This window comes from Theropithecus gelada, chromosome 18, assembly GCF_003255815.1.
Source record: "Theropithecus gelada isolate Dixy chromosome 18, Tgel_1.0, whole genome shotgun sequence".
Classification (NCBI taxonomy): Eukaryota; Metazoa; Chordata; class Mammalia; order Primates; family Cercopithecidae; genus Theropithecus; species Theropithecus gelada.
In genome coordinates, this window is record NC_037686.1 from 16,496,043 (window position 1) to 16,519,257 (window position 23,215).

Here is a 23,215-nt window from a genome sequence, read left to right on the forward strand (position 1 = left end):
GGCTCAAGCTATTCTCCCACCTCAGCCTCCCAATTAGTTGGGACTACTGGTGCAAGCCACCATGCCCAGCTAAGTTTTCTTTATTTTTTATAGAGACAGGGTCACACTATGTTGCCCAGGGTGGTCTCAAACTCTGGTTTGAGCAATCTGCCCACCTTGGCCTCCCAAAGTGCTGGGATTGTGGGCATGAACCACCTCACCTGGCCTATCTTTCTTTATTCATCATGAATATACCCTGCTTAGCCTGGTCAACATGGAGAAACCCCGTCTCTACAAAACAAAAATTAGCCAGGCATGGTGGCATGACCTGTAGTCCCAGCTACTCAGAAGGCTGAGGTGGGAGGATCACTTGAACCTGGTAGGTGGAGGCTGCAGTGAACTGAGATCACATCACTGCACTCCAGCCTGGGAGACAGAGAGAGACCCTGCCTCAAAAAAAAAGAAATCCGAATATATCCCGCTTTTCTATCCATAATTGTCTGCTCAAGCAGTGTGCCTGACAGTCATATGACCCCTTCTAGGAAGCCTTGGAAAGTCTGCCCTGCCTATTGCCCCTTTTTGAGGACTTCATTATGCAGCCTACAATTCTTGGCGCAGCTGAGGGAGCAAGAGCAGGGCCTCCTAAATGGCACCTTTCTATTAGGCTTACCAAAGGCCTGGTAAATGTGCTTTGCCCAACAGGAAATCTCTATACTGAGTAGCAGTGAACCATCTAGATTTCTCTCTTGGGTAGGTTTAACCGTGACGCATGCAAAGGACAGTCCTTAGTCAAGGTAGATGCAGAAAGGCTCACAGAGGGAAGTGACAGCAGAGAGAAAGCAGAATCCATGGGACAGCCTGAAGGAGAATAGAGAAAAGATGACCAGGAGCCGCAGAAGCAACAGCAGAGAGAGAACGATTGAGACCCCAGAGTGTGGAAACACTAGGGTAGGGAGCAAAGGATGGTGCCCCCTGCTGAGACGTCCAGAATGGCTGGCTGCAGTTACATCTTCAATAATCTTATGCAGCAGCGCGAGGTCTCTGCTTTTATGTCTCTGTATTGTTGCAGTAAATTCTTACTCTTTATCTGATGTAACCTGAGTGTTTTTCTATTCCTTGAGCCCAGAAAGAGCCTAATACACCATTACAATCCCCTTTCCTGTTCTCATCTCTCCCATTTTAATCTGTAACCAATAACCTTGTGGATACCTCTTTCTTTTCAATAGCCATCTCTTCAGGGTCTCATGCTGTTCTTTGCTCTTCCGACTCTTCTAAAATGCATCTCTTTTCCAGATCCCTACTAACCACCGCTATCTATATCTCAGTCACCTGTCAGCACCTGCTACAGGTCAAAGGCCCCATTCTCAATGAGTTACAGTAGAAGGTGATTTTACTTCATTCACTGAAGTTACAAAGATCAAGGGTAGGAACCTCATAGGCCGGCAGTCTCTGGGCCTAAATTGGAAGTATGAACCAAATCACTGACTCCTGGGTGTTAGATTTGTTAGAGTCGTCAGAAATCATCTAGTTTAATCTGAAGCCTAAAGCCAGACTGTCCTCAACCACATTAGGAAGAGGTTGCCCGCCCCCCACCCCACCCATCTGTGGCTGGGAACTTTCCAGACTGGCAGGTCACTACTTCACACTGCAGCCCAACCGCTTTTTTTTCCAACATTAAGAATGTGGGGCCAGGCATGGTGGCTCATGCCTATAATTCCAGCACTTTGTGAGGTCCAGGCGGGCAGATCGTTTGAGCCCAGGAGTTCAAGACAAGCCTGGGCAACATGACAAAACCTTGTCTCTACAAAAAATACCAGGAAAATTAAAAAAAAAATCTGTGTGTGGCGGCACACAAATGTAGTCTGAACAATTCATGAGGCTGAGACTGGAGGATCGCTGGAGCCCAGAAGGTCGAGGCTGCAGTGAGCCATGATCGTGCCACTGTGCTCCAGCCACAGAGTTAGAGGCAGTCTCAAAAAAACAAAAAGGTTTGAAGACGATGGTCATGAGTAGCCTTGTTATTTCTTTTCCATGTTTCAACCCATCTTCATGCTCCAACTGGTCATGGTAGTCTAACACAGTTAGACTAACACAGAATTAAACATACCACAACTGTTTCTATGAAGCCAAAGAGGGTAGGGAAGTCTTCTCTTAGTAAGTCCTATGATAATATCAACTTTTCTAAACTTATGGCCTTTTTTCCATACATATTGTCTCTGACCTCTCCACTGCTCTCTGGTGGTAGCTAATTTTTCTCACTTAATAGAGACCTGGGAGAAGGAGGTGGTGGAGTTAGACTGGAGAAAGAAAGCAGGGAGTGCAGCAAAGAAATTATACATTTATATACAAATTCCTGGCCTCATGAAGTTTATAAGCTAATTTGGTAGGCAAAGTATACAATTAAAACTCATAAAAAATTAAGCCATAACAGCCAAAAATGGTAAGTAAAATAAATTCTAAAGGATTTAGGAGGACTAGAATAGAGAAGACATTTAGAAGTAGTGGTATTGGGGGGGCACACCCATGATGGCTGAATAGGAACAGCTCCAGCCTCCAGCTCCCAGCATAAGCCACACAGAAGATGGGTGATTTCTGCATTTTCAACTGAGGTACCGGGTTCACCTCACTGGGGCATGTTGGACAGTTGGTGCTGGTCTGCAGGTGCAGCCCGACCAGTGAGAGGTGAAGCAGAGCAAGGCATCGCCTCACCTGGGAAGTGCAATGGGGAAGGGAATTCCTTTTCCTAGCCAAAGGAAATTGAGACACACACACCTGGAAAATTGGGTAACTCCCACCATAATACTGCGCTTTTACCAAGGGTCTTAGCAAACGGCACACCAGAGGATTATATCCCACACCTGGCCTGGAGGGTCTGACGCCCACAGAGCCTCCCTCATTGCTAGCACAGCAGTCTGAGATCTAACTGCAAGGTGGCAGCGAGGCTTGGGGGAGGGGGCACCTGCTATTGCTGAGGCTTAAGTAGGTAAGCAAAGCCGCTGGGAAGCTCGAATTGGGTGTAGCCCACCACAGCTCAAGGAGGCTTGTCTGCCTCTGTAGACTACTCCTCTGGGGACAGGGCACAGCTAAACAAAAAACAGCAGAAACCTCGGCAGAGGTAAATGTCCCTGTCTGACAGCTTTGAAGAGAGCAGTGGATCTCCCAGCATGGAGGTTGAGATCTGAGAACGGACAGACTGCCTGTCAAGTGGGTCCCTGACCCCTGAGAAGCCTAACTGGGAGACATCCACTAGGTGTAGACCGACACCTCACACCTCACACGGCTGGGTACACCCCTGAGACGAAGCTTCCAGAGTGAGAATCAGACAGCAACAATCGCTGTTCAGCAATATTCTATCTTCTGCAGCCTCCATGGCTGATACCCAGGCAAACAGGGTCTGGAGTGGACCTCAAGCAAACTCCAACAGACCTGCAGCTGAGGGTTCTGACTGTTAGAAGGAAAACTAACAAACAGAAAGGACACCCACACCAAAACCCCATCAGTACGTCACCATCGTCAAAGACCAAAGGCAGATAAAACCACAAAGATGGGGATAAAGCAGTGCAGAAAACCTGGAAATTCAAAAAATCAGAGCACGACTCCCCCTGCAAAGGAACGCAGCTCATCACCAGCAACGGAACAAAAGCTGGATGGAGAATGACTTTGACGAGTTGAGAGAAGAAGGCTTCAGTTGATCAAACTTCTCAGATCTAAAGGAGCAACTATGTAACCAGCGCAAAGAAACTAAAAAACCTTGAAAAAAGATTTGACGAATGACTAACTAGAATAACCAATGTAGAGAAGTCCTTAAAAGAATTGATAGAGATGAAAACCATAACACGAGAACTACGTGACAAATGCACAAGCTTCAGTAACTGACTCGTTCAACTGGAAGAAACAGTATCAGCGATTGAAGATCAAATGAATGAAATGAAGTGAGAAGAGAAGTGTAGAGAAAAAAAGAATAAAAAGAAATGAACAAAGCCTCCAAGAAATATGGGATTTTGTGAAAAGACCAAATCTACATCTGATTGTTGTGCCTGAAAGTGACGGGGAAAATGGAACCAAGTTGGAAAACACTCTGCAGGATATCATGCAGGAGAACTTCCGCAACCTAGTAAGGTAGGCCAACATTCATATTCAGGAAATACAGAGAACACCACAAAGATACTCCTCAAGAAGAGCAACTCCAAGACACATAATTGTCAGATTCACCAAAGTTGAAATGAAGGAAAAAATGTTAAGGGCAGCCAGAGAGAAAGATCGGGTTACCCACAAAGGGAAGCCCATCAGACTAACAGCAGATCTCTTGGCAGAAACTCTACAAGCCAGAAGAGAGTTGGGGCCAATATTTGACATTCTTAAAGAAAGGAATTTTCAACCCAGAATTTCATATCCAGACAAACTAAGTTTCATAAGTGAAGGAGAAATAAAATCCTTTACAGACAAGCACATGCTTAGAGATTTTGTCACCACCAGGCCTGCCCTACAAGAGATCCTGAAGGAAGCACTAAACATGGAAAGGAACAACCGGTACCAGCCATTGCAAAAACATGTCAAAATGTAAAATCCATTGATGCTAGGAAGAAAGTGCATCAACTAACAAGCAAAATAACCAGCTAATATCATAATGACAGGATCAAATTCACACATAACAATATTAACCTTAAATGTAAATGGACTAAATGGTCCAATTAAGACACAGACTGTCAAATTGGATAAAGAGTCAAGACCCATCAGTTTGCTGTATTCAGGAGACCCATCTCACATGCAGAGACACACATAGGCTCAAAATAAAGGGATGGAGGAAGATCTACCAAGCAAATGGAAAACAAAACAAAACAAAAAGCAGGGGTTGCAAACCTAGTCTCTGATAAAACAGACTTTAAACCATCAAAGATCAAAACAGACAAAGAAGGCCATTACATAATGGTAAAGGCATCAATTCAACAAGAAGAGCTAACTATCCTAAATATATGTGCACTCAATACAGGAGCACCCAGATTCATAAAGCATGTCCTTAGAGACTTACAAAGAGACTTAGACTCCCATACAATAATAATGGGAGACTTTAACACCCCACTGTCAACATTAGACAGATCAACAAGACAGAAAGTCAACAAGGATATCCAGGAATTGAACTCAACTTTGCACCAAGTGGACCTAATGGACATCTACAGAACTCTCCACCCCAAAGCAACAGAATATACATTCTTCTCAGCAACATATCACACTTATTCCAAAATTGACCACATAGTTGGAAGTAAAGCACTCCTCAGCAAATGTAAAAGAACAGAAATTATAACAAACTGTCTCTCAGACCACAGTGCAATCAAACTAGAATTAGGACTAAGAAACTCAATCAAAACCGCTCAACTACATGGAAACTGAACAATCTGCTCCTGAATGACTACTGGGTACATAATGAAATGAAGGCAGAAATAAAGATGTTCTTTGAAATCCATGAGAACAAAGATACAACATACCAGAATCTCTGGGACACATTTAAAGCAGTGTGTAGAGGGAAATTTATAGCATTAAATGCCCTCAACAGAAAGCAGGAAAGATCTAAAATTGACACCCTAACATCACAATTAAAAGAACTAGAGAAGCAAGAGCAAACACAATTAAAAGCTAGCAGAAGGCAAGAAATAACTAAGATCAGAGAAGAACTGAAGGATATAGAGACACAAAAACCCCTCCAAAAAATCAATGAATCCAGGAGCTGGTTTTTTGAAAAGATCAACAAAATTGATAGACTGCTAGCAAGACTAATAAAGAAGAAAAGAGAGAAGAATCAAATAGATACAATAAAAAATGATAAAGGGGATATCACCACCAACCCCACAGAAATACAAACTACCATCAGAGAATACTATAAACACCTCTATGCAAATAAACTAGAAACCCTAGAAGAAATGGATAATTTCCTGGACACTCACACTCTCCCAAGACTAAACCAGGAAGAAGTTGAATCCCTGAATAGACCAATAGCAGGCTCTGAAATTGAGGCAATAATTAATAGCCTACCAACCAAAAAAAGTCCAGGACCAGATGGATTCACAGCCGAATCCTACCAGAGGTACAAAGAGGAGCTGGTACCATTCCTTCTGAAACTGTTCCAATCAATAGAAAAAGAGGCAATTCTCCCTAACTCATTTTACGAGGCCAACATCATCCTGATACCAAAGCCTGGCAGAGATGCAACAAAAAAAGAGAATTTTAGACCAATATCCCTGATGAACATTGATGCAAAAATCCTCAGTAAAATACTGGCAAACCAAATCCAGCAGCACATCAAAAAGTTTATCCACCATGATCAAGTGGGCTTCATCCCTGGGATGCAAGGTTGGTTTAACACACATAAATCAATAAACATAACCCAGCATATAAACAGAACCAAAGACAAAAACCACGTGATTATCTCAATAGATGCAGAAAAGGCCTTTGACAAAATTCAACAGCCCTTCATGCTAAAAACTCTCAATAAATTTGGTACTGACAGAACATATCTCAAAATAATAAGAGTTATTTATGACAAACCCACAGCCAATATCATACTGAATGAGCAAAAACTGGAAGCATTCCCTTTGAAAACTGGCACAAGACAGGGATGCCATCTCTCACCACTCCTATTCAACATAGTGTTGGAAGTTCTGGCCAGGGCAATCAGGCAAGAGAAAGAAATAAACGGTATTCGGTTAGGAAAAGAGAAGTCAAATTGTCCCTGTTTGCAGATGACATGATTGTATATTTAGAAAACCCCATTGTCTCAGCCCCAAATCTCCTTAAGCTGATAAGCAACTTCAGCAAAGTCTCAGGATACAAAATCAATGTGCAAAAATCACAAGCATTCTTATACACCAATAACAGACAAACAGAGAGCCAAATCATGAATGAACTCCCATTCACAGTAGCTTCAAAGAGAATAAAATACCTAGGAATCCAACTTACAAGGGATGTAAAACACCTCTTCAAGGAGAACTACAAACCACTGCTAGGTGAAATAAAAGAGGACACAAACAAATGGAAGAACATACCATGCTCACGGATAGGAAGAATCAATATTGTGAAAATGGCCATATTGTTCAAGGTAATTTACAGATTCAATGCCATCCCCATTAAGCTACCAATGACTTTTTTCACAGAATTGGAAAAAAACTGCTTTAAAGTTCATATGGAACCAAAAAAGACCCCACATGGCCAAGACAATCCTAAGCCAAAAGAACAAAGCTAGAGGCATCACGCCACCTGACTTCAAACTACACTACAGTGCTACAGTAACCAAAACAGCATGGTACTGGTACCAAAACAGAGATACAGACCAATGGAACAGAACGGAGCCCTCAGAAATGAAACCACACATCCACAGCCATCTGATCTTTGACAAACCTGACAAAAACAAGAAATGGGGAAAGGATTCCCTATATAATAAATGGTGCTGGGAAAATTGGCTAGCCATAAGTAGAAAGCTGAAACTGGATCCTTTCCTTACTCCTTATACGAAAATTAACTCAAGATGGATTAGGGACTTAAATGTTAGACCTAAAACCATAAAAACCCTGGAAGAAAACCTAGGTAATACCATTCAGGACATAGGCATGGGCAAGGACTTCATGTCTGAAACATCAAAAGCAATGGCAACAAAAGCCAAAATTGACAAATAGGATCTAATTAAACTAAAGAGCTTCTGCACAGCAAAAGAAACTACCATCAGAGTGAACAGGCAACCTACAGAATGGGAGAAAATTTTTGCAATCTTCTCATCTGACAAAGGGCTAATATCCAGAACCTACAAAGAACTCAATCAAATTTACAAGAAAAAACAAACCACCCCATCAAAAAGTGGGCAAAGTATAAGAACAGACACTTCTCAAAAGAAGACATTCATACAGCCAACAGACACATGAAAAAATGCTCATCATCACTTGCCATCAGAGAAATGCAAATCAAAACCACAATGAGATACCATCTCACAACAGTTAGAATGGCAATTATTAAAAAATCAGGAAACAACAGGTGCTAGAGAGGATGTGGAGAAATAGGAACACTGTTACACTGTTGGTAGGACTGTAAACTAGTTCAACCATTGTGGAAAACAGTGTGTGATTCCTCAAGGATCTAGAATGAGAAATACCATTTGACCCCGCCATCCCATTACTGGGGATATACCCAAAGGATTATAAGTCATGCTGCTCTAAAGACACATGCACACGTATGATTACTGCAGCACTATTCACAATAGCAAAGACTTGGAATCAACCCAAATGTCCACAGTAACAGACTGGATTAAGAAAATGTGGCACATATACACCATGGAATACTATGCAGTCATAAAAAAGGATGAGTCTGTGTCCTTTGTAGGGACATGGATGCAGCTGGAAACCATCATTCTCAGCAAACTATCACAAGAACTGAAAACCAAATACCGCATGTTCTCACTCATAGGTGGAAATTGAACAATGACATCACTTGGACACAGGAAGGGGAACATCACACACCGGGTCCTATTGTGGGGAGGGGGTGGGCGGAGGGATAGCATTAGGAGATATACCTAATGTAAATGACGAGTTAATGGGTGCAGCACACCAACATGGCACATGTATACATATGTAACAAACCTGCACATTGTGCACATGTACCCAAGAACTTAAAGTATTTAAAAAAAAAAAAAAAGAAGTCGTGGTATTTACACTTAGCCTTGGCTTTGTATAGGAAACACCAGGAAATGGGAAACGAGTACCCTTAACATAGTACATTATACTTTAAGCAAGAGCTCAGGGCTGTTTTAGAAACAGATTTTTGAATCATCCACAAATATCCATGATGTTGTATAGCATTACCATCGGAAAGAAGATTGGGATAATGACACATAAAGACTTAATAGACAGCCTGGGCAACATGGAGAAACCCCATCTAAGTGGGAGGATCACCTGAGCCTGAGGAGAACATGGTTGTAGTGAGCTGTGATTGCGCCACTGCACTCCAGCCTGAGAGGCAGAGTGAGCCCTCATCTTAAAAAAAAAAAAAAAAAAAGACTTACCAGAACAGATAATTTGTTATTCATCATTGATTAGTTCATTTATTCATAAGTCAGTAAATATACACATATTAACTTAGTAAATGAGATGATTTTGTGAGTGGATATATATGCCAGACACTGTTTTAGGCTTGGTGAGAGATAAAAGATAAATCCAATAACAGTCCTTCTCTTCAAGGACTTAATCTAGTAACACAGATGAGATGAAATAAGACTTGTAAATCAGCAGGTATATGAATAAATTAAAAAATAATAATAACCATGAGAAAAGTACAGATAAAGGAGAAATAAGAGGAAGAAAATTTTTTGGCTTTGTTTTGTTTTCAGTAGGGGATGAACAGTGAGTGCTTTACAGAAAAGGTGGGTTTTAAAGTTGCAATGGTTTGAATGTGTTCCCTAAAAGTTCATGTATTTAAAACCTAATTTCCACTGTAACAGTATTAAGAGGTGGGACCTTTAAGAGGTGATTAGGTCATGATAGCTCCACCCTCATGAATCGATTATTGCTGTATTTGGGAAGTGAGTTAGTTATCATGGGAGTGGGTTCCTGATAAAAGGATCAAGTTCAGCCTCCAATCCTCCTCTATCTCATGCTTGCACCTCCTCTCCATGTGGTACCCTTCCACCATTGGATGACCCAGCCCTAACCAGATGCAATGCTATGCTCTTGGACTTCTCAGCCTCCAGAACTGAGAGGCAAATACATTTCTATTCTATATGTTACCCAGTTTGTGATATTCTGTGATAGAAGCAGAGAACAGACTAAGACAAAAGTTAAATGCTTAAGATGGATAGGATTTGAACATATGGAAATGATTAGAGAACATGTTATGCAAATGAAATAGTATGAGCAAAACTGACCAAGATAGAGAAGCGTGGACACAAAAGGTAGAGGAGGACCTTGCACATGATAGACCACACAGAAAATGCATGAAACAAAACACTGGCTGGATTCTCAGGAAGGCCCAACAATCTTCTATCCTTTATCCTTCCCTAGTCAGTCCCAAGACAAAGCTAGAGGGACAGGTAGTTGAAGGAGCCTTTGCGATACCCAAGAGTGGATGACAGGTGGGTAGTTCAGATGTAAATTCTGGACTACATATATAAATTTGTGATCATCTGCGTGGAGGTGACATGGCTTCATTTCATATCATGCAGGAGATGGTTTAGGGAGAAAGAGGAATCAAGTCAGAAGAAAAGGAGTTAAAGCTGTGCTTTATTTCCTGCCCTTCAGATAACTTTCTTCACTCTCATTAAGTCCCTTTCCCATAGTTCCCTTCCACAGTCTCAACAGGTGACTTGTGACTTCACCTCCTACTTTACCAAGAAAACAAAAGCCATTAGATGAAGGCCTTCCAAACTTACCACCAAACCAACAAACCTTCCAGCACCTATATAATTTCTTCCTTTCCTTTTTCTGTTAAAATGAAAGAGGGATCCTTCCTAAGATTGGAGCTTCCACAGATGTTCATATAATTCCTCCCTTTACCTCTCCAGCAACCTCACTCCATCAACTCGCTCTCTCCTAGATCTTCAAGTGCTCTCAAAATGTACCTGCTACATGAATGTTCTCTAGTGTCTACCATCTTTAAAAACTCTCCTGCCAGATGGTACCCTTTTTTTCATTCCTCCTTCAGAGTTAACTACTTGAAAGAGTGGTCTACACTGGCTCTCTCTATTTCCTCTCCACTCTAACTTCTTGCCCCACAACTCCATTGAAACTGTCCTTGCTGCCAGACACAGTGGCTCATTCCTGTAATCCCAGTAATTTGGGAGGCCAAGGCAGGAGGATCACTTGAGCCCAGGGAGTTCAAGACCAGCCTGGGCAACACAGTAAGAGCTCATCTCTACAAAAAAATAAACAAAAATTAGCCGAGCGTGGTAGCACACACCTGTAATCCCAGCTATCCAGAAAGTTGAGATGGGAGGATCATTTTAGCCCAGGTGGTGCAGTGAGCCATGATCATGCTACTGCATTCCAGCCTGGGTGACAGAGTGAGACTCTGTCACTCCCTTCTTCTGAGATGCTCTTCTGTTAGTTTTCCTGAGCTCCTAGTTCTTGGCTTTATCTCTTAATTGTTGAACATTCTGCCTGAAACTCTACTTCCCCTTGCACTCTTCTTAGGAGAGCACGTATACTCCCATGGCTACAATAACTTTCTATACACTCCTGTCTCCCAAGTCTCTAACTGGGGTCCCAGTGTCACTCCCAAGCCTCTGACTTGCACATCAATTAATGAATCTCAACCAAAAGCTCAATTTCTCTTCTTCCCCCCAACCTCTTGTTTCCTTTTTATATTCTTTTTCTTGGAGGTAAGCACTCTCTTTCTCTATCCTCCCCATCCTGGCTTTCTCCCTGCCCCGACAACCCCAATCTATTCTTTACTTTGTAGTCAGAGGATATTTCCAAAATTTAAATCTGATCTATTAATTCCCTTGCTGAAAATTCAACTCAGTTTTTTTTTTTTTGTTTTTTTTTTTTTTGTTTTTTTTTTGGTAGAGACAGTATCTTGCTATGTCACCCAGGGTGGAGTGCAGTGGCTATTCACACATGCGATCATGGTGTGCACTACAGCCTCTAACTCCTTGGCTCAGGGGATCCTCCAGCCTTAGTCTCCTAGTAGCTGGGACCACAGGAGCACCACCAGTCCACTCCCCGCTTCAGCTCTACATCTTTTGGGACATAGTCTAAACCCCTTAGCATCATAAAGCCATGCGTATGTCCAGACTCACCTCTAATCACTATCACCATGGTATTTCACGCTGCAGCAATTTTGAACAACTTTCAGTTCCCAGTATTGACGTGGTCTCTGATGCTTAGAGCCTTTGTCCATGTTGTTCTTTGGTGCTTTGAATGCTTCCCCAGTTTCTTCGTCTTCCTGATATTTATGCTTCATGCAGTCTGAGCTTAAAAATCACTTCTCACCGGGTGCGGTGGCTCACGCCTGTAATCCCAGGACTTTGGGAGGCCGAGGCAGGCGGATCACAAGGTCAGGAGTTCGAGACCAGCCTGGCCAATATGGTGAAACCCCGTCTCTACTAAAATACAAAAATTAGCTGGGCATGGTGATGCATGCCTGTAATCCCAGCTACTGGGGAGGCTGAGGCAGGAGAATGGCTTGAAACCAGGAGGCAGAGGTTGCAGTGAGCCGATTGTGCCACTGCACTCCAGCCTGGGTGCCAGAGCAAGACTCCATCTCAAAAAAAAAAAAAAAAAAAAAAAAATCACTTCTCTCCAAAGGCCTTCTTGACTCCATATGGCTGGGTTAGGGGCCCTTCCTACATGCTGTCCTATTACTTTGTACTTACTCCTATGATCATCACATGGTCTGCAAATGACTCTTGATTTAGCTATCTTTCATCTTTAATCTAGAAGTAGATTGGCCTTTTAGCAGGAATGCCTTGCTTACCAGTTTATTCCCTTTATCTAACATAGTGCATGGCACATATTCAGAAATCAAGAAATCATCGTTAAATGAATGAAATGAACTGGGGCTTTATGTCTAAGATGTTTTATAAGAAGGCAGTATAGGGAAATGGAATGTACACAAAATTTAGAATCAGAAAGTTGGATCAAATCCCAGTTCTCTGTCTCTTAACTATCTATAAGACCACAATGTATTTACCTTCTCTGGATGGAGGGCCACAAGGTGCTAGGCACTGTACTGCAAGCTGGGGATAAAAGGATGAAGACTTAGTAACTGGCATTAAGGAAGCTGAGTTTAAAAAGATGTATATAGAAATAGGTGAGACGTGGGAGGAGAGAACATCCCACATACAGGGAGTGACATGCAAGAAGGACTGTAGTAGGCAAGCAATAATGTGCCTCATTATCAGGAGTGTAGTTCAGTGAGGTTAGAACCTAAGGTGCTAGAGACAGCTGGGGTGAAAAGATGAGACTGGAGAGAGAAGCAGGAGCCATATCTCAAAGGACCCTATACTGTGTCATAAAGTTTGAGATTCATTCTCAGGGCCGTGGAGTTAAAAGCCCAAAGAGTTTCAAGCAGGAGAGTCACAGTACTGGATTTCCATCATAGGGACAAAGCTTGTGGCGATGTGGAGAATGGGTTCAAAGATGGTAATGTTGGAAGCAAGAATACCAGCAAGGAGGCTGTTGCAGGGGGCTCCGTCAATAGATAACAGCGGCTTGAATTTTTGTGGGAACTATGGGGATGGTGCAAAGTATCAGTAGACAGATTCAGGGGATACTTAGGTGATGGGACAGAAGGAACTTGGTGATGGTTGCATGAGAGGGATGAGGGACAAAGAAGATAAAGGATGGCTGCCATGTGTCTGGTTCATGCAACTGGCAAGTAGAGGAGCCATTTCCTGAGGTTGGGAATGCAGATGAAGAGGCTTTTGAACAGTGGATGCTTTAACGAGAGAGCTCTGTTAGCTGAAGGCAGGATGGGTGGAAGGGAAAAGTCTGGAGTCAGGACGAGGAGCTAAGATGTCCCTGCAGTAGTATAGGGGTGAGGTGATACGGCCTGAACTAAGGTGAGCAGCTGGAATAGAAAGAAGGGAAGGGTCTTAGAAATTAAAATAAAATCCTGAGCCCTTTTAGTGACTGAATGAACTCCCTCTTGGCCAAGGGGACTCTAGAAAAAAAACTGAAAAACTGAATTCCTGGCCACGATGGGAAGGGAGGTCAGACATGCCTCATTATACCACATGCCTTTTGGAGGTTAGGTGTAATGACCAGCATTAATGTTAAAATAGAGATAATAAGACTGACAAGGTCAGGCACAGTGGCTCCCACCTATAATCTCAGCACTTTAGGAGGCTGAGGCAGGCAGATCCCTTGAGCCCAGGAGTTTGAGACTAGCCTGGGCAACACAGTGAGACCTTGACTCTAAAACAAATTTAAAAATTAGCCTGGTGTGGCAGTGTGTGCCTGTAGTCCCAGCTACTTGGGGGTGCTGAGGTGGGAGAATTGATTGAGCGCTGGAAATCGAGGCCTCAGTGAGCTATGATTCCCACCACTGCACTCCAGCCCAGGTGACAGAGTGAGATCCTGTCTCTAAGAAATAAAAAATAAAACGAAGTAGAGGAAGGTTGTGTGGCATTTTTCTAAGGAAAGTTCAGCAAGGTATGGAGCCCAAGCACCCCATCAGAGGAATCCTGTCTCCCAAAAGTAGGCCTACTGAGTAACTGTGCCATACTCTTGCCTGAGAGCTGCCCACGAAAAACGTGGTTTCAGTGCAAGCATAGCAATAGATCTCTGAGCCCAGTAGCTGGAGCCCTCAGTCAATTACTCTTCCCGCTAAGATTGAAGAGGTGCTTTTTCTCGGTCATCACACAAGAGTCTCAAAATTTAATGTGCATACAAATCACCTGGGAATCTCATTAAAATGCAGATTCAGTAGGTCTGAAGTGCGGCCTAAGTTTCTGTATTTCTAATAAGCCCTCGGATAACATGCTGTTGGTCCACAGACCTCACTTTAAGTAGCAAGGGCCTAGAGAATACTTGAAAGCGTCTTATTCAGGCTATCTAAATGGGTTATTGAGAACTCTTCGCAGGTTTAATGCCTCACGCCTGATGTGCCAGGCAATTCTGTGGAAAACAGATATACACAATTCTAGGTTAGATTTTTGCCATTCAAATAACTCATTCCTCCTTGTGTAAAATCACAGCTGTCAAGCCCTTCTTGTCATACTACTTGTACAATCCCTTTATGATTATCTCTGTATCACCTGCATATGTGCATTCGTTTTTGGTGCCAAGAGAGGGCTTTGACCCTCTATGATGTCAATCATCTCCTTTTCCCCCTCCAATTATTTGGCATGGACAGTATGTTTCTTAATCTTAAGCAAAACGTTTCAAGCCCCTCCTATCAATATTGGGCTCCAAAATCCACCCTACATAGAAAGTTTGGTGCAGCCAGTTATCATAAATTTATCTTCTAGGTGTGAGTTCTCAGGGATTTGGGGATGTGCATCTCCTCCTGATTGCCTGAAGATTTGTGCAGTTACCATCCTGACCCCTTTGCATATCTTGGCTCAATTCCCTATATTGTGTCTACTGCATAAAACAGCAGTTTCATACTTTCCAGAAGCAATGGATTTCTTTCTTCAAAGAATGCTTAAGTAGATTAAGCTGTTATGGCTGAAACAACGAGAGATGAAATTAGAGAGATGACCAGGAACATATCTTGTGAGTTAAGGCGTTTAAGTGTTATCACGAAAGCAAGGGGGAGCAACTAAAGGATTTCAAGGGAGGAGACATGAACAGACTTACACAGTTTGATTACTTTGGCAGAGGCGAGAGAGGAGGATAACCTGAAGAAGGTCCAGATGCAATCAGTAAGATTAGGAAGGAGTATGAGGAATACAAGGGCTATCAAGAAATCAGAGTCATCAGAACTTGCTGCCTGGGTATGGAGGTAAGGAATGAAGAGTATAGTATAGTATGTCTTCCAGTTTTCATCTTGGACAATTATGGATGCAAGGGTCCAAGGGTTGCCAATTATTGAACTGAGGAATATAGAAAAAGGAGTAAGTTTAGGAAAAAGTGATTGAGTTCAGTTGTGAACATACTGAGTTTAAGGGAGACAGCCAGTAACCATTTGAGTAAATGGATGTGTACATCACTGGAATCTGTCTGAGAGACCCCGTCTTGGATCCAGGACTGTGTTTTTATTTGCAGAGTATTCTCAGTCTCTGCTTAGGAAACTGCTCAAGGTTTACACCAAGTAGTCTTTTGCAACTGAATTGTCTATACCATCTTGCATTTTTCCAGCACATTCTTCAAAATGTAGGTTGACTACTACACTTGTTACTTTAAATTACTTCTTTTCTTTTCAAAGGGCTCCTTGCATGTCCAACTTTGGGGCCTTATTCAGGGTTCTCTGTATTGGCTACATGCTAATGCAGGCCAGAGAAATGGGGAGGGTTTTTTTCTGTTCCCTTTGGCAGAGTCATTTCCATTTAGAATTTGAGCTCAAAAGAAGACTTAAAAGGTTATAGCTTTGAGGAAATAGGAATTAATAATAGAAAATCATGAGTGTAATCTGTAGAAGATGGTCTGGGTTGCTATGATATGTGGTTAGAATAGAGGTACTATGTGTAACTAATTGAATATATTGTGCTTTGTTTAGAAGGTTAAGTTTTAACGTGGCGTTTTTCAAACTTGGGTTTTAAAGTTTTAGTGGGGCTGCGGGGAGGGAGGGAGTACTGCTGAGTACTTGGGACTTCAGTCCTATTTCCACTTCAGCCAGAACAATCAGTCCTATTTTCATTTCAGCCAGAACAAATTTGTTTTACATAAACTTTCATTGAAGAAAAGGCTCCACGGCCTTTTTAAAAAGTGTGAAAACCATTATGTTTGCATAGAAGCTGTAAGAAATATGAAAAAGTCAGTGAAGAAAGAGTTCAGGGATGGGTGTGGTGGCTCACACCTGTAAACTTAGGGCTTTGGGAGATTGAGGATGGCGGATCATTTGAGGCTAGGCGTTTGGGACCAGTCTGAGCAACAGTGAGACCCCCAACTCTACAAAATATAAAAATAAATAGCTGGGTACGGTGGCACATGCCTATAGTCTTAGCTACTAGAGGAACTGAGGCAGGAAGATTGCTTGAGCCCAGGAGGTTACAGTGACTTATGCTGATGGACCAAATATATGACAGTGGTCTCATAACACCACTTGCATGTCCAATACCGTATTTGTAATATGGTATTTGTATTACCATACCTTACGGCATTTGTACTACCATATTTGTACCGTACCTTTTCTTTGTTTAGATACATAAATACCATGTGTTACAACTACCTATTCGGTACAGTAACATGCTGTACAGATTTGTAGCTTAGGAGCAACAGGTGATACATAGCCCAGATAAGTAGTAGGCTACACCATCCAAGTCTGTGTAAGTATATTACTCTATGAAGTTCACACTGTCACGACGAAACCGCCTAAGGGTAAATTTCTCAGAACTTATCCAATCTTTAAGAGATTCATTACTGTACTTCTGGTTCAGGTTTACTTTTGTTCCCTTCACATCTTAGCCCCTTAAAGGCAATGTATGACATATGATTTTGCATCTCCCATGTTTAGCACGGTAAGAGCCTAATAAATGTCTGTTGAATTAATAAATCCACAAGGCTTATACTCATTGTAAGTGGAATTCTCTACAGCTGTTGAACTCCTAACTCTGCGAAGAGTTTTATTTTTCTGTACAATGATTTATCTTAAGAGAACAGTTTTAAAGGGGGCCAGAAAAATAACCATGATTAAGGAAGAAAGATGTAGTATTTTGAGTTTTTGTGTATTATGTGTGAAGAAAAGTGAAGCAAGCAAGGATGCCTTGCAATCAAGAGAATAACTGCCAGATTGAGGTGTCTTGAATAAGGTGGTTGATATAATTCATAACCAATGTATTAGAATGTCATGGAACGTGTGTTATCGGCGAGGGAGTAATGGCAAACTGATTCATTTTTTGGGAAAATGAATCAATGCTCTAGTTGACTGGCATAACTACTATCTCGCACAAAAGTTGCCCCCACAATATTCAAGGAGACTAAAGAAAACGATCGCAATACAACAGTGAATGGGAGAATAAGGTTTCTCCTCACGCTTTCAAAATTACCGCCAGCCTTCTCTGTTCTCCTAACTTTGCCAAAATCCGACAAAACTTGAAACATGTTAAAAACAAACACACAAAACCTTTGCCTGGGAATGTAAAGACGAGTCTGGGGCTGTGGACTGAGGTTTGAGTCCCTTCCCGGGACGCGGCGGTAAATGACTCCCCAAAGTCTCCTGGCGTTCCGATGGCGCCAGGGCCGCAATGGGCAAGCAAAAGCCCCCCGCCCCGGCACATTCCCAGGAGACAGAGCCAAGAAAGCCTCCCGCAGCAACTCGGGAGGGCCGGCTTTCCCTGTGTCTTTGCCCTACGGGAGAGTGGAAAGGCGGGAGCGAGGCCCCAACGGAGAACCCCACAACAAACCCGGGAGCCCAGAGCCCCTTGCAGCCTTCGGCCCGCAACCCGGAAGCAGATGCCGGCTGCGCGGCGTGGCAGGGTTGCGGTTCCGGGTCCGGCCGCGCCGCAGCCAGCTCTCGGCTCGCAGCCGCAGCGCCCCGCCCCCGCGCTCCGGACCTGGCAGGCGGCGGCTGCAGGGCCGGTCCCTGGGCCACATGGCTGAGGGGGACGCAGGGAGCGACCAGAGGCAGGTGAGGCCCCGGCGGGGTGCCGACTCTCCAGGCTCGGCTCGGGCTCGCCTCGCCACCCCAGTCCTCCTCAGCCGAGGGGCACTCCGCCCGGGGCAGCCCCGGGTTCCGCCAGCACCGGCCACGCCATTTGCTCCACCGCGTTCCATTTTTCCGGTGCTTCCTCTCGGCGAGCGCTCTTAGGCCTGCAGCTCCTCGGCGGTCGCGGGCTGGGCCTGTCTCGGACGGTGTCCTCGTCAACCATTAACACGCGACTAAGCAGCTCTGGGCCGAAGGCAAAAACCAGGGTTTCGCTCCCCACCCTGCCGCCGCCGGGTCATCTTGGACAAATCACTTAAGAATTCGGGTTTCCCCCTTTGCAAACTGGGCAATAGCCCAGACCCTGCACGTCCCCGAGAGCCCACCGAATCTCACTCCTTCTGGTCCTTGGCATCGAGCTTTCCCTGTGCCTTGTTCACGTGGGCGATCATATGTCTTTTCCTACAGGGCTGTGAGTACAAAATGAAATGCTGCGAAGTCGAATGGATGCTTTGCTTCCCATCTTTTCCCTTTAGGTCCTCCAGTTATTTTTCTGTTTTAACCCCAAGCCCAAAGAATAATTTATGAAATGTTTTAAGGGTTTGATTACCACCCACCCACCCATCCAGTCCTTGTGTATCCCCTCCCCACCTCCCCACCACACAAAATTTCATTCGAAAGAACCAGTGAGACACCCAGGAGGAGTACACAGATAATGTGGGGCAGAGCTATTGGGGGTGGGAGTCGGGGTGGAGATTACCTGTTAAAAAAGAGAAGGTGGAACAGAGAAGATAGGTTTATCTTTTCATGTGTGAATGGTCATTACAAAGTATGGGAGTGCATATATATTAAATTTTGGCTCAGTAGTGGCCAAAAACACAGTAACGCAGTAGCAAGCCTGGCTCCAGTCATTGGAGTAGCGCCTAGCAACCACCCAGAGAGTAGAACACGGTGACCTGCTCTTAAGAAACATTTGGCCTGGTAAGGCTCGTCTAGGAATCTTTTATCTATGCTGGTAATGTTGAATGCGAATACCTTATAAAGTAGTAAGAATAGGATTTTAAGATATGTACATTTGTTGACTTTTTAAAACATCAATTTCTTTCAGAATGAGGAAATTGAAGCAATGGCAGCCATTTATGGCGAGGAATGGTGTGTCATTGACGACTGTGCCAAAATATTTTGTATTAGAATTAGCGACGATATAGATGACCCCAAATGGACGCTTTGCTTGCAGGTACTTTTTCCCCCTTCCCTGCAGCCATCTTTCAGTTACAATATTAACTATATGGTTGACTTCTGTATTCTAGTGATTATTTGTGTTGTTTTCTAAATTGTTGTTGGCTTTTGTCAGTGGTGAAACACGTGGGCAGTTACATCTCAGATCACTTTGAAATCATACATTGATTGATAGTTTCAATCTTTCTAATCCAGTGCTTTTAATCATTTAAAAGTGTTAATGTACCCTTGAGAGACTGTAGTTTTTCTTCCCTTCATTATTCTCTTCATCTAACAGGAAAGGTTCCAAACCTGGAAAGATGCCTAACATTTAAAAGGAAGGAGAGGTTAATAATGTAGATGACTGGTAGAGGAGACACTCATTTCTTTATTGAGAATCAATGATCAATTATCAGTTGTAATTAGGATAAAATAAATGAAAAGGTCAGCTATGGCTTTTCTTAGTGCTTAATCTTTGATGACTGCTTGTATGTACTTTCAGCATAAAGGAGGCAAAACAGTTTTTGCCAGTGTTTGTTTTTATAATACTGATTTGAAAAGAAGTATGTGTATGGTTCTCTATTGTATGTTAGCTGTTTCATATAGTTAATAGTGTTTCCTAGGATTTTTGTAGTATTTCTTTTGAAATACTGAAAAGTGCCCAGAAAATATTATAATGCCACTCCATCCACTTGGGGTCAGGGTATAATGTCCATATTTCAGTTTTCCTTTTCCTTTCACCTCTGTCCTCCTTGCCCTTTTTGTCCGGTTGCTAGCTTTGTAAATATGGTTACTTTTGAACCTTGATGAAGTGTAAACAGATGTTTTTGAACCTGCATTGTAGGTGATGCTGCCAAATGAATACCCAGGTACAGCTCCACCTATCTACCAGTTGAAGTAAGCTGTATTTCTACATTTATATTGTTATAAAAAGATTATATTTTGAAAGATGTTTATACTGTACTTTGCATTTACGGGAAATATCTTTCTTATTAAAATGTATATAGAAATTAAAAATACCTTTTGGGTTTGGTATAGAGCATTTAAATAAAAATTAAATTCTATAAAACAGTGGAATATGCCACTTTGTATGAAAGAGAATCACAAGGTTCGTAGAGGTGAAGTAGCTGCAGAATTGTCTTTAGAGATGAGGAAGGAAACCTTCCTCTTGAGCCTGGTAATCTAGAAACCTTGGCCGTTAGAGTTTCTCCAAACCTAGTTCTCCTGACCTAACCACAGTTCCTTGATGTACATGTAAGACTGCGTGCCTTCCAGGAGTTACTTATGGTGCTTCTGGTGTTTCTCCCTGCCCCTTTCCCCATTGAGGTTGACGAACCATCTTCTTAGAAGCCCAAGCTTAATCTTTTATGAGTCATGACCTGTTGATGCAAGTGATATTTCATCTACCTTGGCCCCGTCACCCAGTAATATGTATAAACCCTGGGGAACAGAATTGCATAAACTCAATTACTAGGCTGGTCTGATTGTAGACCAGTAATTGATTTATAACCAGTAATTGATCACAACTGGTTAGATTACTTTGTTTCTTCACTCCCACTGCTTCACTTAATTAGCCTTAAAAAAAAAAAAAAAAAAACTCAATTACTAGAATTTTTACCTATTAGTTTTTTTGTGCACATATTTTAAAACCATAGCATTAATGTTTACTGTTAATAATGGTTCTGTAAATTTTTATTTTTATTTATTGCAAATGATAGATATAGAATGCTTGTAAACATAAATATCCTTTTCAGAAATTTTTTTTTTTTTTTTTTTTTTGAGATGGAGTCCTGCTCTGTCTCCCAGGCTGGAGTGCAGAGGCGTGCTTGGCTCATGCAAGCTCCACCTCCCGGGTTCATGCCATTCTCCTGCCTCAGCCTCCTGAGTAGCTGGGACTAGAGGTGCCCACTACTGTGCCTAGCTAATTTTTGTATTTTTGGTAGAGACGGAGTTTCGCCATGTTAGCCAGGATGGTCTTGATCTCCTGACCTCGTGATCCGCCCGCCTCGGCCTCCCAAAGTGGTGGGATTATAAGCATGAGCCACCGCGCCTGGCCAATTTTTAAACCATTAAAACAGAGTAATTTTGGTGTGGGTTTTGTCATGGTTTCTTGGGAAGGCTGAATGAATTAATGCTAATTAAAGCATTTTGTGACTATATAGATTTATACAAATATAAGACCATTTTATGAAAATAATTTTTTAAAGCCAAAAAAAATTTGTGATGTAATCAGTAATTTGAGATATAAACATAATTCTTGAATAATCTTCTTAATTGTTTTATTTAATCTTAGTGCTCCTTGGCTTAAAGGGCAAGAACGCGCGGATTTATCAAATAGCCTCGAGGAAATATATATGTAAGTGACAGGTAATTTTTAAAAAATAATTCTGTTAGTGATTGTATTGTGGGCTTTTGTTGAACCTGTGAACCCTTTGTTAGAACCTTTCTAAACTTTTTAAAGCTACTTCTGCTTTAACAAAAAGAATTCACTTGAAGAGACCTTGAAAGGTTAGTTATATAATTTTATATATACATTTGATAGCTTCTACTTAGATACAAAAATACAGCAACATTTAGAGCTAATAACTATAAAAAACACTTAGCCAAGCTGGGTATGATGGCATAGGCTTGTAATCCCAGCTATTCAGGAGGTTGAGATGGGAGGATTGCTTGAACCCAGGAGTTCAAGACTAGCCTGGGCAATACAGTGAGACCCCCATCTCAAGCTCAATAAATTAAAAAAAATTATTTGCTAAAAGGATCTTAATTAAAAAAAACACTTAGCCAACTGTGAAAGTAAATTCAGAGATACTGCTCTTGATTTGGTATTTTCATAGGCTATGTAGAATGAAATTGATGACAGAATCCTAAGTGTAATTATGTATTAAATGTCTATGTACCTTGAGTGGTAATTTCCCTTGTATTAGGCCATAAGACTCAGAATCTCTTGATGGGCTATATTTTTCATTCATTCCTTCATTCAATAAATATTACATGGCAAGCACTGTACTAGATCCTGGGTGCAGGTATGGCTAGCATGAACAGAAGTGCCCTTTATCATGGCAGTTAGAATTTCTGGTGGGGGAGAGGTATTACTTATAACATTGTAAAAATGAATATAACAATAGCTGTGGTAAGTTCTATGAAAGGAAGATACGCCAAACTAATTGAATTTGAAACAAGACCTGACATAGTCTAGGAGGTGAGGGATGGCTTGTTTGACTTAAAAGCAGAGTTAATTAGGGAATGATAATTCCAGTGAGAGGCCATAGCACAAGGCTTGGTGTCAGGGAGCTTGGCACGTTGTAGGAAACAGTGATGGTGATATGCAGTGGTAAGAGACAGGATGAGATGGAGGGAATATGGTAGGAAAAGGACCTGGAGAGGTAGACAAGACAGGTCCTCCAGAGTTTTGTAGGTTATGTTAAAGATTCTGTCTTTATACTAAGAATAGTTGGAAGTAGAGAAGGGTTTTAGGTAGTAGGGTGCCATGATAAGATTTTCTCTGTTTTTTTGAGACAGGTTCTTGCTCTCTTGCCCAGGCTGGAGTGCAGTGGCACAATAGTGACTCACTGCAGTCTTGACCTCCGAGGTTCAAGCGATTTCTCCCACCTCAGCCTCCCGAGTAGCTGGAACTATAGATACGTGCCACCATGCCCAGCTAATTTTAATTTTTTTTAATTAAATAATTAAAAAAAATTTTTTTTGAGATGGAGTCTTGCTCTGTCGCCCAGGCTGGAGTGCAGTGGTGTGATCTCTGCTCACTGCAACCTCTGCCTCTCGGGTTCAAGCAATTCTT

The 23,215-nt window shown here is 42.3% G+C and overlaps 1 protein-coding gene across 3 annotated transcripts in view; it reads left to right on the plus strand.

The window, feature by feature from the left end:
• The first annotated feature begins 18,035 nt into the window (after positions 1-18,035).
• Positions 18,036-23,215, plus strand: part of IMPACT (impact RWD domain protein) — a 30,870-nt gene continuing 25,690 nt past the window's right edge. For all 3 annotated transcript variants that reach the window (XM_025365591.1, XM_025365592.1, XM_025365590.1), the window contains exons 1-4: positions 18,036-18,183; positions 19,307-19,435; positions 20,261-20,313; positions 21,710-21,772. In XM_025365591.1, coding sequence (XP_025221376.1) covers positions 18,148-18,183; positions 19,307-19,435; positions 20,261-20,313; positions 21,710-21,772 — 281 coding nt within the window. In that variant the 5' untranslated portion in view covers positions 18,036-18,147. The remainder of the gene's footprint in view (positions 18,184-19,306; positions 19,436-20,260; positions 20,314-21,709; positions 21,773-23,215) is intronic.